Source organism: Rhamphochromis sp. 'chilingali' (genome assembly GCF_963969265.1).
Source record: "Rhamphochromis sp. 'chilingali' genome assembly, chromosome: 8".
Classification (NCBI taxonomy): Eukaryota; Metazoa; Chordata; class Actinopteri; order Cichliformes; family Cichlidae; genus Rhamphochromis; species Rhamphochromis sp. 'chilingali'.
The window spans coordinates 31257847-31274818 of record NC_137935.1 but is presented as its reverse complement, the minus strand read 5'-3'; the positions used below and the strand labels follow the sequence as shown (position 1 = coordinate 31274818).

The 16972-nt window shown below is 41.4% G+C and overlaps 1 protein-coding gene across 1 annotated transcript; it reads right to left on the bottom strand.

Moving 5' to 3' along the window:
• Positions 1-1317: 1317 nt before the first annotated feature.
• bace1 (beta-secretase 1) lies at positions 1318-16959 on the bottom strand. The gene is made up of 9 exons (XM_080889411.1): positions 16065-16959; positions 8658-8746; positions 8345-8561; positions 7067-7204; positions 6403-6537; positions 6191-6292; positions 5930-6079; positions 2925-3096; positions 1318-2794 (listed from the first exon to the last, which is right to left on the bottom strand). The coding sequence occupies exons 1-9, from the start codon at positions 16374-16376 to the stop codon at positions 2556-2558; spliced, it is 1554 nt and encodes a 517-aa protein (XP_080745537.1). The 5' UTR covers positions 16377-16959; the 3' UTR covers positions 1318-2555.
• Between the last annotated feature and the right edge of the window lie 13 nt (positions 16960-16972).

The window sequence follows — 16972 nt, the reverse complement described above, 5'->3', positions numbered from 1 at the left end:
TAACATCTCCACATTCACAAATATACATTTCTGACATTCAAAAACAAAACAAAAACAAATCAGCGACCAATATAGCCACCTTTCTTTGCAAGGACACTCAAAAGCCTGCCATCCATGGATTCTGTCAGTGTTTTGATCTGTTCACCATCAACATTGCGTGCAGCAGCAACCACAGCCTCCCAGACACTGTTCAGAGAGGTGTACTGTTTTCCCTCCTTGTAAATCTCACATTTGATGATGGACCACAGGTTCTCAATGGGGTTCAGATCAGGTGAACAAGGAGGCCATGTCATTAGTTTTTCTTCTTTTATACCCTTTCTTGCCAGCCACGCTGTGGAGTACTTGGACGCGTGTGATGGAGCATTGTCCTGCATGAAAATCATGTTTTTCTTGAAGGATGCAGACTTCTTCCTGTACCACTGCTTGAAGAAGGTGTCTTCCAGAAACTGGCAGTAGGACTGGGAGTTGAGCTTGACTCCATCCTCAACCCGAAAAGGCCCCACAAGCTCATCTTTGATGATACCAGCCCAAACCAGTACTCCACCTCCACCTTGCTGGCGTCTGAGTCGGACTGGAGCTCTCTGCCCTTTACCAATCCAGCCACGGGCCCATCCATCTGGCCCATCAAGACTCACTCTCATTTCATCAGTCCATAAAACCTTAGAAAAATCAGTCTTGAGATATTTCTTGGCCCAGTCTTGACGTTTCAGCTTGTGTGTCTTGTTCAGTGGTGGTCGTCTTTCAGCCTTTCTTACCTTGGCCATGTCTCTGAGTATTGCACACCTTGTGCTTTTGGGCACTCCAGTGATGTTGCAGCTCTGAAATATGGCCAAACTGGTGGCAAGTGGCATCTTGGCAGCTGCACGCTTGACTTTTCTCAGTTCATGGGCAGTTATTTTGCGCCTTGGTTTTTCCACACGCTTCTTGCGACCCTGTTGACTATTTTGAATGAAACGCTTGATTGTTCGATGATCACGCTTCAGAAGCTTTGCAATTTTGAGACTGCTGCATCCCTCTGCAAGATATCTCACTATTTTTGACTTTTCTGAGCCTGTCAAGTCCTTCTTTTGACCCATTTTGCCAAAGGAAAGGACGTTGCCTAATAATTATGCACACCTGATATAGGGTGTTGATGTCATTAGACCACACCCCTTCTCATTACAGAAATGCACATCACCTAATATGCTTAATTGGTAGTAGGCTTTCGAGCCTATACAGCTTGGAGTAAGACAACATGCATGAAGAGGATGATGTGGACAAAATACTCATTTGCCTAATAATTCCGCACACACACGTACATAGAAAACACATTTTCCAGTTACAATTAGTATTTTATTGGTTCAACAGTGCTGCCAGCGCCTGGCAGATAAATAAACAGTTCTGAGTTGACCTATTTACACCTTGTTCGGAGACAATACAAACAGTCTCTTATAGACATACATAGTGTTCTTTAGTGTATAACATACGTTGGGCTGGTATCTTTGTCCAAGCATACATGTATGGTCCCCCTTGAAAGATGTGGTGAGTGATTCAGTTTGTGTTTGTGGAAAAAAAGCCCTATAAAGTCTTGGTTTGTTTGCTTGTCATGTGTTCTTGTTACATGTGGTAATCATCAGATGGTGCAGCAGTCATATGCAGGGATATAAGCTCTGTGTGTTTTGTGTGTGTCTGCGCAAATACATGATCTGGAATGCACAACCTTTATGTACAGTAGATAATTGAAGCCATCAATATAATAAGAAAAAGTGACATCTGCTGTGTTCAGTAGTCTCAGTTTCACACAAAGCAAAACCGATTTTTATACTTTAAATATAACGTCTGATATTTAATCAAATTAGCCACGTTATGCATACTTGTTTTGCATTGCAGGATTCATTTGCTGGCATATGTCATTTCATTGGCGCTATTATCATGTTTCCATTTTTGTTAAACCTCTCAGTACACTTCTCACTTACAGTACAGCTGCGCACATCTACAGGCATGCTCACATGTATCAGACTCGTCTCATTCACTCTAAGCCACAAACAGAACATCTATACACACACACACACACGCACACAGTGACCAGTTCATACGTCCATATGTTTACATTATCTCCATCCAGTACTCATATCTGGCGTGATTTTCTTCATTAAAAGTGTTTTAATGTTTCTAAATGCTCTTTCCTCAAGTTCCAAATGTTAAGAGACAAACCTTTCCGAGTTACAAAACAAATCCATTGTTGTGATTTATTTATATACTATTTATAATCATTATTCTTTCATTTCACATTTTCCTGCATCTGCTCTCTATAGCCATGCTGATCTGCATAGGTAGCTCAAACAGGCAAAGTTGATGCTGATGAAAACGGCTTTTTTGTAACGGCTCTAGTTATCCTTGCAAAACACTTGAGGGCAGCAAGGCTGTCACCATTTTCTTTAGTTAACGTTAGCTGAAAAATCTTTTCAAAGCTCCTGTTTTAACAGCACCGACATTTTAAAACACTTTTTAACCACAGTCCATGTTTATCCTGCCTTTCAAGCACATGTCTTTATATGACCTCCACGTCTTCCTTTTCACTTTAGGAGCGATATGTCGTCAGCGAAGTCCCCATGTGGGTGCAGGCAGCGGGCAAAGCGCCACTGGCACACCATGAGACACAGCGGCAGCATGAAGAGAGCGCAGATGCCCGCCATGATGTAGGCGATGGTCATAAGGGTGGACTCGTCCGTCTGGGGGATGTTGTAGCCGCAGTCCTCCAGGTCGACCCCGTGGAACGGACCCTCCACGGAGGCTGTGCGGAACTCATCGTGCACTAAAAAAACAAAAAAACAAAACAGGATTGTATGTAGTCAAGAAACAGAACAATACTACCTACATTTCTTCTGCCTCCTTCTCTTTTCTCCCATTTTTTCTCTGTCATCCCTCCATCCCCTGCTCCTCACCATGGCAGGTGCTAACAGCAAATCCGATGCGTTTCTTCTCGCGGTCAAACACCACGTAGAAGCCTTCCATGATGACGGCGCCCATCACTGTGCCGGTGCTGGACTGGGACACAGCAAACTTGTAGCAGTCCTCCTGAGCAGAGGCCACGTCTTCCACTGGACGCAAGTATTGCTGCATACAAAAGAAAAGAAAAAAAGTAGAGTCAGACACCCAGCATCGGGCATGCACAGCCCTTGTGTAATCACCATTACTTCATTCTTAAAATACACCATCATGTGAGATTTGCAAATCACTGCATGTTGTTGTTATTTACTCTTTACAAAACATCTCAGCTATTTTGTAACAGCGTTTGAGGACACGGTAAAGAAATTAAAACGATATTGTGCCTTCATTGCTAAAAGCGGGTCACCTGGCTCATTGTTAGGTGGTCGCTAGGCAACATGACGAAGTAATACATCATCCATAATTCAAAATTTTTGGATATAAATTAGATGTCATTGTCATGAAATTAAAACAATGCTATGCTTTTATAAGATGTTAGAGGTGCATAAATATTAAAAATACGGGCAACACCCAGCGCTACCCCTCAGCCTCCCAGTAGATGCACTGATGGTACCAACTACATTCTTGAGTTATCAGATTCAAAAAACATCTTAGTATGTGATATAGATAAAAGCCTTCAGGGGCCTAAGATGTACCTGTCAAGCCTGGTTGCTCAACTCCTGCATGTGTAGGAGGAATTCACAGGCAAAGAGACAGAGAGTTTGTGCATCATGCTCAGATATTGCAATGTCAGAGTGCTAGATGAAGCTGAACGAGAGATAGCAGCGATGTCTCCAGAAATCATGACAATGGTATAAAATGTAGAAAGCATTTTTTTTCTCCTGACATAAACAAAATCAATCTGCAGAAAGAAATGTTCGTGTAGAAAATAGTTCCCAAACCAAAGTGCTCACAACTGCTCACAACTAGATGGTAGTAACCAGACCGAAAAGCAGCGCACATTTCAGTGCTTTATTTCGGTGCTTTTTTTTCCTGAGATGTCATACACTTCAGATTCTAGCCAATCATTTTACGTTTCCGAGGATAGTAGGCGGGCCCAGGTACGTACGTTCTTTTAGAGCAGAGCTACAGATTAAAAATGCTCAAGGCGAAGCGGTCAAAAGTCTGGCTGTACTTTACAGCAAAAGACACAAACTCAGCAGCCTGCAACAAGTGCTTTAAGGTGATACTGTGATACTGTGCAAAGGAGGTAACACCTCAAATCTGATGAAACACCTGACACATAGAGCTTTTTTTAAAGCCGAGAAATGCACCGTATTTGATAGCTTGCTGCGAGACCTCACATCGAGCACATCTACTGCGGGTGTGGTGCCTGTTATTGGACACAGAGCAACATCCCCCAAGAACCCGAAGAGGAGAGTCCTGGCACCTAGCCCTGCCAGTGTAGCAGAAATGATGATGGATGATGACGGCAGCAGCAGCCGTTCTTCTCTGCGTGAGTAGCTTAATGTTGTCCGTGTGTAATTTACGTTGAGTACGCTAACCATGTTATTACATTAATGCACGTAAGGTGAACTAGCAAACACCGTCGTAGTTACATGCGGCTGTCTTCTTGTTTGATGGCAGATGCTCCCTTCACCCTGGCCAAAAAGGCTAAAATGACCAAAGAAAAAGTGGAAAACAGTTAAAACATGAGAGGTTTTTGGACAAAGTTTGTGTGTTCCATTCTTTGAGCACCGGTTCGAGCACCGTTTAAGCACCGTTTAAATCCCTACTTACAACAAGGTTTGTGTTTTGAGTAACTTGGTTACTTTTTTTTATACAGAGACTAGAGAGCTCACTAAAATGCCCGTATCACCCTAATTTCTCATTGCACAGTTTTATTCTTAGAGCCTGTTAGAGTAGCTTTGCATAGTGGGAAATAATCCTTATTTATCTTGTACCGGGCCTTACTGAAGTGACCTCAGCTGCCTGAAACAAGCTGTTTTAGCTTTATTTAAGTCAACCTCCTTTTCAGTGGCTGCCCCACAAAAGCTGACCGTATGATTTTTTGGCTCATACAGTTTGACTGTACATACACTAACCTCACTAACCGGACTTGTTTAATATGAACATCCTGGCTATAACGCCACACTGGACTAGTACCAGATATTGTTTGCTGATCAGTACTGAGCTATGACCTAGAATCAATGATGTAATTGCAAAGCTGTCCACTAGAGAGCGATCATATGTTTTCATATTTAAAGGATCTTATTCAGAACAAATAACAATCAGATTACAGAGGCAGATTTTTCCAGCTCAAGTGTTCCTGTATATGCAGTTGTTATAGCAAAGTCATTCACTGTATTATACCTGCTACAGACATTCAAACAGAGGGACACAAAGTAAAATAAATAAGCTTTTAATTTTTCTGACAGTATCAAGGTCACAACCCACTCAGATATTTATTGAAGTGAACTTTTCTTTGACATCTCAAATTCTATTAATCTCGTCACCATCAAGGTCTGTCTGAGCGGCTTCCAATTTATAAAAAAACAACAAAAAAGACGTTGAATTACTTTTAAAACCTTTAGAAAATATATTCAAAGGACATTCAAACGTGCTCTTTTCTTTTGTCACGGTTTCTAGTTGTGCTTTCATTCCATGAGGAGTGGAACTGCATATATTGGTGTGTTTGCTCTGACCACAGTTTTTGTACTGTGCAAAGTCCAAATGAAAGTTAAAACTTTTCACTTACTGATGAATACACGGTGTCGAGACCTCATACAGTGTGCGGCATGCTAACTACATTCTTGCATAACTGCGTCTTGCACCAATGACGGAAATGAATAACATTTTTAAATGTAATCTTCTTATCAAAAGATCTTACAAAATAACATTTAATTTCACATCACCCGGAGAGAATTCAAGGTTGAGCAATACAGCTTTATGTCCCTGACCCTTCTAAAACTCCAGCTTTATAAAATTATACTCAGATCCAGAGCGAGACTGCTGTGACTACCTGCGGCAGGATGGAGATTCTGAAGGACTGGTTACGGACTTCGCTCATCAGGTAGAGGGAGATGACGGGGAAGATGTGCCAGGGCGTGGTGCCAGCCTGCCAGCACACCAGCTGCTCCCCGAGCCAGAACCCAGAGGGAAACTGCTCGGTCTGAAAAATCAGGGTCGGAAGGACATTAGTTGGTTCTCATAATCCACTCAGTACAAACCAGACGACCAGGGCGGTGATATAAACGTGATGGTACATTATAGTAGTACTGACTGAGGAGGCAGCTTCAATAGCTTTGACTGCAGCCTGGAACACTTTTCTAGGCAGTCGAAGGTTGGTAGTTCCACTGTCCACAATGCTCTTATCGTAGTTGTACTGTAGAAGACAGTGACACAGTCAGGCATATTTCAAATTTCTTACACATCCTTCATTAGTCTGTTTGTGTTTTTTTTAGCTTTCGTAGGAATCTACTTATCGAGCCTCACCTCTTTACAGTCCATGTTCAGGTCCTGTCCGTTTACCTCAATACGTACGATGATAACCTCATAGTACCACTCCCTGCGGATGGGTGTGTACCAAAGCTCTCCCACATAGAGTGATGGATCCACACCTCCAATGATCTGAAAGCAAGGGGAATAATAGAGTCCAATCCGGCCTAACACATGTGCACTAGTACCTACTCAACCCTGCTTGCCTTTGCTTGGTTTTTAGAGTTGTCCACTTATGCCCTGTCCAATCTGAGTCCATCTGAAAATGTGACGTCAGCAGACTGCATGTCACCAATTGGCTAGTCATTGGCGTCACTCGATGAACCATGAGAGCATCTTCTTCATGAAAATAAACCACCATTTTTGAAACCCGGCAACGAGGGCAATGGTTACATGAAAAACCCCACGTGGTACCTGAATCTGACAAACAGCCATATACTGAGAAGCAGGTATACCATCGCCTCAACGTCCCCCACTGTTGTCTTGTGTTTGTGTTAGATACAAATGAAGTCACAGGAGTTTCGGGCGTGTTGCTATAACGACCCATGAGCATTAGGTGGTGCTCAATTGTAATGGAAAATGACCGAAACCAAGAAGACTCGAGTCGAGTCGAGTCGAGTCGAGTAGGTACGAGTGGAAAAGAGCTATAAGTGTTTCTCACCATGCTTCCGCCAACTGTAGCGCTGCCCAGGGAGTAGTTTTGTGTGAAGCCTGCACCACACAGCTGGAGAGAGAAGAGGTTGGGGACAGGAGTCTGGCGAACCAAAGAGTCAAAGAAAGGCTCCAATTTCTCATCAGGCTGGAGGGAAACACAGACAAATAAGTCCAGAATAGAACCGGGAATCAGACCATAGCTACAGATTCAATACTATCATGATATAAATGGTATATCTATACAGCAATGATTATAAAGAATAATCATCTACCACACATGACATCATCTGTGTAACCGGACCCTAAAAAAGGAAAGATGCAAAAACTATGTGTTGACTGCACTGTGGTGTTAATGTGTGTGTTCACTGTTTTCTCATTTTAATAGAGTTCAGTATTGTAATTTTTTAGGTAAATGTTTCAATAAAAATGTTAATATTTGGCACCTCTCTGTAAATAATGTTTGGGAGGATGCAATGAAATATATTGCCGGGTCAATATTTTGTCCCGTCCCAACCTGCTTTCAGTTTCTTAAATATCCTCCATCAGCAGTTCTGCTGTCTAATCACATATTACTTTTCTGCAGATGTCAGTGTGGCAGTTATTATGCCAATAGGTGTAAGTGTGATACAGGATTCAAAGTCCAAGGTCTTTCCTTGGACTTTGAATCCACTTCCATGTTCTGTGGAAATTGTGCATGAAAATATGAACAAGTGAACCTAATTCAGACCACTGTCACAGCCCCAAATAATTACATATTCAAAACCCCCAAACACCTTACTGTCGCGAATAAAATTACTTACTTTTTATTGTATCATAAAGTGGGCATTTATGCCGTATGTAATAAAACTACACTGATCTTTGACATCTGAGTAACAAAATCGAATCACAGGTTTAGGTTTAAATTGAAAGAACCAAACTTTTTTCATCACCAGTTCAATAGTTTCTTGATCTTTTGCTAGATTAGTAGCATCGCTTACCCACATCTGATACTGTGCCGCTTGACAGTTTGGTCACATGCTCTCACTAATTTCCACAAGAGCTAAATATAGATGTATGATGTGATAATAAAATCTATTTTGCATGTCCTCACATTCATTTGTTCTCCTTTATAATTTCATCACATGTCACTTTTAAGTAAGTGTATTAGCAGTCGAGACATAATCTAACTTCTAGCCCTAACTTTAATATGTTAGGCTGCTCTGGATAATGGCATTTGTAAGTGTCTTGTAAAGTTTGAATTGAGATTTTCTTTTCTCATATTTTGGAAAGACAGAGTGATTCTTACCCGGGCTATATCAGCATAGGCAAGCCCCAGGATTCCCTCCCAGTTAGATCCATTGATAAAGAAGCGATCCGACTGTGTGATTGCAGCAATATTGGCGCGCAGCGTGGCGTTGGGTCCATGCGGGACTGAGACTAGGTCGGTGCCCAGCTCTCCTTCCCAGCGTCCCTGTGTGTAGGGAACGTACACACTCCTACCCAGGTCGCGGTACGAGGTGGAGCTGTTAATGAACAATGGGCAGGATTCGTTTTACTCTCCTCCAGCCTTCATAAAATGTTTCCGAAGAACTTCTATATCTGACTGAGTCTCTACTCACAGCGATCGATGGTAGTATCTGCGCAGGAAAGGATGAGCAGCCGCCCCGACTGCAAAGTTACTGCTTCCAGTATCCACCAGGATATTCAACTGAATGCAGGAAAGCAGAGAGAGGGATTTATTAAACACATACCACAAGTTTGTAAAACAATATTACGTTTGCTGTCTACAATCAAAAACATCAATATTTTATAGATAGTTTAAGGTCTTACAGGCTGTTTTTGGCAAGTAATTAGCCTCATCTCTAACTGACTTTCATTTTTCACCTCAGGAATTTACTGTACACATCACTGTATTGTTGTAGTGTCCTGTGATGCTTCCTTTTGACCTGAATGTCCTTCTCTGTCCCCTCTCAGTCTCCACTCCAACCCTCCCCTCCTCTCAGGTTGCCCATTCTACTCCCCGTCTCCTCCTCTTCTGTCAGCATCTCTAATGCAAGTATCGTATTTTGCGTAGTCGGTCAAAACAGTTAGTAAAAGTATGAATGGAGCACCGCGGCAGACAGCGAGGAGAAGAGAAATAAGCCACGTCTGCCTCATGTTAATTATGTATAATACTACACGATCATTTACAACTATGCATGACTGTGTACCCCATGTTGCACAGCACCATTTCTGACTGCATTTTATTGATAAATGAGAAATTCAGAGAAAGACCGAGACTTCAGCTGAGAGCAGAGACAGAGTGGCACAGAGAAACCCAAACAGATGAACACACAGGCAGACACTGAACCAACAGCAAGCTGTTCAATAATGGATTGGCTCTTTAAATATCCAGAGAAGTGCTGGAGTCTCAAGGGCCAGCACTGAAAGCCCAGAATAAATCCTGACTGTCTATCTTACCAACACACACACACATACATACACACACAGAGACATACATATGTTCACATCACTGACATCCACCTGTACTTTCCCCAAAAACACGGTCAGCCATATTTCTGTACGCACCCTGTCCTCCTTTCTTGGAAAGAAATTTGCTGACTACACTTTATAGGTCTGAATCTTTCACACACGCATCCTGAGTCACCGAGATGTGCGCGGGGCCACACACACAAGGATCCCAAATGACGAAAGCCACTGCATCCTGACACACTGAGACCTCATGCCTCTCCCTGCACTCTCTCTATCTGTCTTCCTGTCCTCTCTGGCAGAGTGCCTGTCTGTTCCATCCATTATACACCCTTCCCCCTTCACTATGGAGGAGAAATCATTTAGCAGTTACGAGAACAGAATGCAACCTACATTCTGTTTTTGAAAGTTACTGTAAATGGATCAGGGTCATTTCCGCAACATTACTTCTAATAAATAAATGTAAAGTGTCTCCTTCGTGTCTCTGTATGTGCTCATTAAAATTCAAGACCATTTGGCCAACGCTGACCAAATGATTCATCTAGTGCTCTGAGTTATAGTGCCACTCTTAATCTCTAACACATACATATCTACATCCAAAGGTTTGTATACTCTATAGTTTACTTCTTGAAGTTGGCTCTGAGGATCTCCAGGGGTGTGTGACGGACAGTCAAAACAAAACAAATAAACTTGTTATGAATAATTTTTGTTTTAATAACTACCAAAATGCAATTTAAAATGCATTTTGTAAGCATTATTCACATACACATTATTATTGGCCCGGTAGCAATTCTGACATGACTGTCACCAGGGATGTCACCAGAACACATACCTGTGGTACCTTTCCATACCAAAATTCTGAGAACTTTTTTCAGTACCACAGGTACCGTAGCCAGCATTTGTAATGAATAGGAGAAAAAGTTTTGCTACTTGGATAATTGATACTAAATACTACAATCAGATTAGATACTCATTTGCAACAGTAGCATCTTCCTCTCCTCTAGCTGAGAAACAACTGCAGCTCTGCAGACCAGCACAATGCCCCTCCCCTCACTAGCAGCTGAACGTGTGAACAGCAGCACAACAAACTTTGATGAAGCATCTTAAAGATTATCACCTGTTTTTTTTAATGAAGAATTTCAAGAGATCAGTAAAGCATATGTTTCTTTAATACTAAAGTACTGAACAATTACCATAAATGTTAACCTGACTGGTGCACGTTAGCCATTTAACTATTAGCCACATAACCCACATTAGTTGTCCAATAACAAGGTTATTATAGTGAACTAAAACTAAACTAGTTAAAAGTAGATCTTAAAACACATTTCAGTCAACTAAAATAAAAATAAAAAGCAAAAAGTAATTTAACTGAAACAATTTTGTGAACTTGTAAAATTAATAAAAATAAAGAATAAAAAATATAGAGGCAGTATCTTAAGTTTTTGTATTTGTTAGTAAAAATGTTCTTACAACTTGCCTGATCAGTCATTGATGGATGAGACTCTGGATGTCTAAAAGACTGAGAAACAACTGCCTTCAAAAGGTTTTGCATTTCTATTGTATACTGTATATACTATATTATAAGACCTACACTGATTTTCCTAAATCTTGCATCTGCCATATGCCCTCCACATTTTAATCATTTTAAAAGATTAAAACTAATTAAACTAGATTAAACATTTTCAAACAATAAAAACTGAAATAAGACAAACCTCTTTGAAAACTGACTGAAAGTAAACAGAATTTTTTAAAAAATGAGTAAAAATGAAAAAAAAAAAAATCTAATTACTAAATAAAAAATTATAACGATAAAACTCAGCCCTGAAGGTAGGCAGCAAATGTTTTCCCCATCTGTAATACTGTTAATAGACGGTGTTAAGATTACAGGATAACAGCTATTTGTGTTTGAAAGTCTTATGGTTCAAGTCCCTGACTTAAGTTGAGACAAGTCCACTAGCTGCCACAAATATCAGCAATGAAAATATGGTACCAAGTCACCAGAAGGAAATTAACAGGGAATTTTTCCCTTTGTGGCATCCAAAATGATAACACACATATACACTCAACAAAAATATAAACGCAACACCTTTGTTACTGCTCCCATTCCCCATGGGATGGACGTAGAGACCTAAAATTCATTCCAGATACACAATATAACCATCCCTCCCAAACAGTGGTCACAAATCAGTCCAAATGTGTGGTAGTGGGCACATCTGCTATATTGAGATAATCCATCCCACCTCACAGGTGTGCCACATCAGGATGTTGATCTGACATCATGAGTAGTGCACAGGTGTACCTCAGACTGCAAAGCACCTCTTTTTAACTTCAGTGGATATTATACATGGTTATGCTCAGGATATGTCAGCCCATTTCTACTGGAAATGCCTTTTGGTTAAACTTTCAGCAAGGAATTTGCATTTGCACTGTTACATTTTTATAAAGCTTTAATGTACATAAAAACCAGCTTCTTGTTTAAGTGAAAATAAATGGAAGGTTGTCTTTTTGCGCTAGTAATGTTGTGGAGTTGTATTTTGTCTCGCATCAATTATATCGTCGGTTATATCGTTATCGCAAATTTTCAAATATATATCGTGATAAATATTTTTGGCCATATCGCCCTGCTCTAGGCTGTACAGATTAAAAGTTTAAAGTTTTAGCACTGTTTACATTTAGTGCAACCATCTTGGATTGTTGGGGACGTTCCACAAAACATTTACAACTAGGAACGCAAAATCTCTGAATTCCAACCTGTTCGGGATTGCAGCATTAATGATATGTTACTAATGTACCTAAATATGATCTGTGCAGATGTTTCCAAAGAGCTGAAGTTGTGTTTGAGCTAGAGCTGGGCGATATGAGATTTTTACATATCACGATATGTTTTTTTTTTCATTTCAGGCGATAACGATATCTATCACGATATAAGCCAAATAACTATATTTGTAAGATTTAAATGTGCCGTTGCTCACAAGTAAAATGTGAAATAATCAGCAGCTTGTTTTTATTTAAATATTTATTTCCCATAATAAGTTCAACAGGGTAGATGTACTTATGGAACATGAGACTTTTTCAGATAAATAAAGGCAAATATTGCAAACTACACAAAAGGCAGCCGCTAAAGCGTTTAAGTTTCAAAATAGAACAAATGAAACAGACTAAATTGTCAATTCCACTTAGAAACAAAATATTAATTCTAAAAATAAATCTTAGTTTGTTTTACAGAATAACAGACAAAACTGACTAACTTTTGTCAATATCAAATAAACTGAGAACTAAAAGGAAATTCTCAATCTCTCCTTGTTGTATAGCTGAGCTTTTCAAACAGTTTTAACAGTTACTTTAGTCTGACAAAAGCCGAATGATGAATTAGCGCTTCCAGTCAGAGACTGAGGCTACGTCCACACGTACACGGGTATTTTTGAAAACGGAGATTTTCCGTTTTCGTTTTAAAAAATAATCCCGTCCACACATAAAGGCAGAAATGAAGGAAAACGCTGCTATGAACATGCCAAAGCAGCAGGTGGCGCTAGATTCCTAACCGTGCAGAAATGTTGGCCAATCAGAAGTCTAGAAGCCTCGGTGGGAAAAAGTAAACAAAGCTGGGGCATAGAAGCAGAACCGAGTCGTATGTGTGGACGGACAGTAACTGTGTGTATATGTAAGCATTTAAACACTGCAGAGAGTAGAATTAACAGTAACAGTATTGTAGAAATTCATTTCACCGAAACCAGTGTGACGCATGTATTTCCAGACTTGCTTTCGGCACAATTTACAGTGCACGCTACTCTGTTTTTTGTCAGACTTGAAATAGCCGAAATACCTTCACACTACGGAACTTCTTTGGCTCTTCCGTTCGACAATCTCTCCGGCATTGGAACCATCATCTGTTTTCTCTTCGGTCACGCTCGGTTGATTTTTCTAGTCGGCACACTCATTTCCTCCATTACGCGCTGGCTCCATTACCCGCTGGCTGCTTCCCAAACAAACACACGTGCGGCTTGGCACTTGTGCTGTACGTAACAAGTCACGCGACGTGACGCTGCGGCTGTGATTGGTTCGGCTCTGCGCTACTTGATTTGGATTGGCTGATCTTTTTTTTTTTTTTTTTTTTTTTTTTTTTTTAAGAGGACAAGAGCGGCGAGGTCTATTGCGATAGCTTAATTTCTCTATCGAGTAAAAGTTATATCGCGATACATATCGTTATCGTTCTATCGCCCAGCTCTAGTTTGAGCTTAACAAAGTTCATTCTGTTCTGGATGTAGTTTGTACTTTCCCATCGGACTCATCCATTTGTGCAATAAAAATAATGTTTATATCCAAGCTGCAGACTCCGCCATGATCGTCTGCCAGAGAGTGATTAACTGTATTTGCCAAAAAACAACTGTCGGTATTTAACCGTTAATAGATGACTTATTGGCTTGTAATCTGTTAAACATATGTCAAACATATCTCTTGTGAGTGATGTCTCAATATTCCAAGTATCAACAAGGATTTTCCCACATTTTAATCAAAGTGTGATGACAGTGTTTAGGTTCTTTCCAAATGTTCCCAGACCTGTATATAAAAGATTAAAGCAGCTACTATGAAGTCACCCACTGAGGCTTCATAGCAAGACTTTTCCGTGTGTTTTTCCATCCCAGTGTTTTTAAACCAGAAGGGAAGAGAAAGTGGCGAAAATGATTGTGAAGCTGAAGACACCACACATCCCTGACATACCTTGATAATTTTGGGGGTTAGGGTTAGGGTGACTGTGACAATGACAATAATTTTACAGAATTAACTTAATATTTTACTCATTAAGACATTACACTAGTGACTGAGCCGATAAACTCATCAGTGTTTTCTGATGTTGCAGAGCAAGAGAGACAAGGATCCCCACAGACTACACAGCTGGATGCCAAGTTTGCAACCAGAGGAGTCGCCCCCTGGTGACCTCTAAAAACATTGCAGATTTAAAGTAAGCCTTCCCTGGGTTCACTTTTCAGACTCAGAGCTACGTCCACACCACACAGATGAAAAAATCTTTGAGAATTAGAACCTTTATCTATCTTAAAAATTCCTAAAGTTAGTTAAAACACATTTTTATTTCATACCACAGAGAAATAAAGGCAAGAGAAAGAAAAATGGTGGCTACAGTTTTGACGAGCTTTCAACAAAATTGGATTTTGCCCTTAAGTGAATTCATATTGATTATCCTCAGGTCAGGGGCCATCGAGCTGGTAGTTACCAGGGTGACAGTGATTTTTTTTTGGCATGATCAGGCTCAAAAGTAAAAAGACACCCTTTTGACTCATAAAGAATTTATGATAGATAACAAACTAGAAGACTGGCTTTTTAGTTAAAGTTATTTATATTACAGAAATGAAAGTAAATAAAAGTGTTCTGTGGGTGGTTACCTCACTGAGCTTCTAACACCTCTAAATTTTGGATGCTCTTTCTTACTTCCACGGCTACATATCAAAGGTCACTGTTTTTGTTTTCTTTCTATTTTTTAGAAGGTTATGTCTGCAACACAAAGATTCAGAAAATGCCAACAAACAGTCTCTGACGCATTCCTCAAATTACAATCAATATATTTTTTTGAAGACAGATTTCCTGCACGGCTTCCTATATTTCACTTAACGTCAGACTTTGGCTTCCTGCGCTGAAAGATTAGAATAATGAATAAATAACAATCACTCCAGCCACCAACACACAGTGTTGCCTGTCAGTGCTGACTGGCCTCTGCTGCCGGGGACTGATCTGCAGCAGACAGATCTCCTTCTCACCCTCTGTCTCTCTCACTGACACAGGAAGAATCAGTGGCAAAGTGACACCTCCGCTTAGCACCTTCGGCCTTCCATCTCCCACACCATCTCATTGCTTTTGTTTCCTGAAAGCTGCCTGTCTGACTTCCACGTCCTCCCTCTGTAACACACACACACTTGTTTCTCCTTCCTCTTCTTCCACTCTCAAACTCCCACTTTCTTCTCTTTGACCCTTGTCCCTCTGTTTATGTTCTTCTGTCCCTGTCACCCCACTCCATCTTTCCCTTTTTCCTCCTTCTCTTTTGGCAGATCCTCTTATTCCATCTCTCCCTCCGTGCTCGCCCTTTGTGTGCCAGCCTGTACACCGCAGCTGCACCCAGCTGGCAGTCCCCACTCTGCAGAATTAATGGTTCCATTATCTGCCCGTATCATTCAGTCCTTTCTCACACTTTCACAGGGATTCACACACGTACTCTAACAAAGACTATATATATGAGCATATATGCTGACACACTGATGCAACACTAAGGTGACTGTGTAATACAGATAACATCACAGGGTATGTCTTGTGCCAATTGATAACCCTGGATCCAATGATAATTTCAAGCTGGTTTTGCCTGATAGGTCTGAGTACTCTTAAAGAAGGATGTTTTAAGGATAACATATTGATTTTTTGGGTGTGCCTGGTGTTAATTACATTGATTTTCTTACAGTGGGTGTGTGTTCATTGGTTAAAAAGGTGATGAGATACACACTGAGGAGTCAGGGGACATCAAATCAATTACTCTTTGTGAATGAAACCTCTACCTTTTGCGGAGGAGAACCCACGGCCATCTCCACGTAGTATCCCTGGCCAGACTTCCCACGCAGGTTATCAATCATGTCCACGAAGCTGATACCGCCCGCTGGCGCTCCTCTCCGCCTGCGCGCAGGGCTCCTGCTCGCGGAGGCGGCAGGTGGCAGCGGCGGTGGTTGTTCGCCGCGAGCACCTTGCCGCAGTGGCACGCGGATGGCTAGAGACAGGCCCGAGGAGTTGGGGGCGGTTTGACCGCTGCTGAGCAGACATAAAGTCGTCCATATAAATATACCCGTTAACCAGCGAGGCTGTAACATGTCCATGGTGAAACCGGGTAAAAGTTTTGATTTTGTCGTGTTCAAGTCTGACTTAACGACACTCGCTTCAGTTTGACATCCAGTCCGCAGCAACCCAGGGGGAGAGCTCAGGTGGTGAGGATGCTAAGATGACGGCTAAAAGCATGATGGCAGTTAAACCACAAACACGAAGAGACGAGGTCACTCTGCGTTCACTCCTGTTTTCTTCATGTTAAATGACACGTCGAGGGGGGGATACTCATGCTACAACAACTAGCATGAGTAATAAATCAAATAGCATAAAATAAAAAATAATAATAAATCGCCCTCACAGCTGATCCAGGCAATCCTTGGTGTCACCGACGCGTAAATTACAGTCTGTGCCTCCGTGAGCCAACAAACTGCAGGCCTGCGTAGTTCCGTCCGCGCATCTTCGTGTCAAACGACATTCACCGCTGACAGGCAGGACGGTCGGCAGGCTGCCATAATCCGCATCCTTCCCCCTGCCCGACACGTTCTCTCTGTTCTCCGCCTTCAAGTCTTTCACCTCCTCCTCCTCCATCTACCCCTCTGCAGCCATCAGAGCTGCAAGAGCGCGAGCATCACCTCCGTCAAGTTAGCTT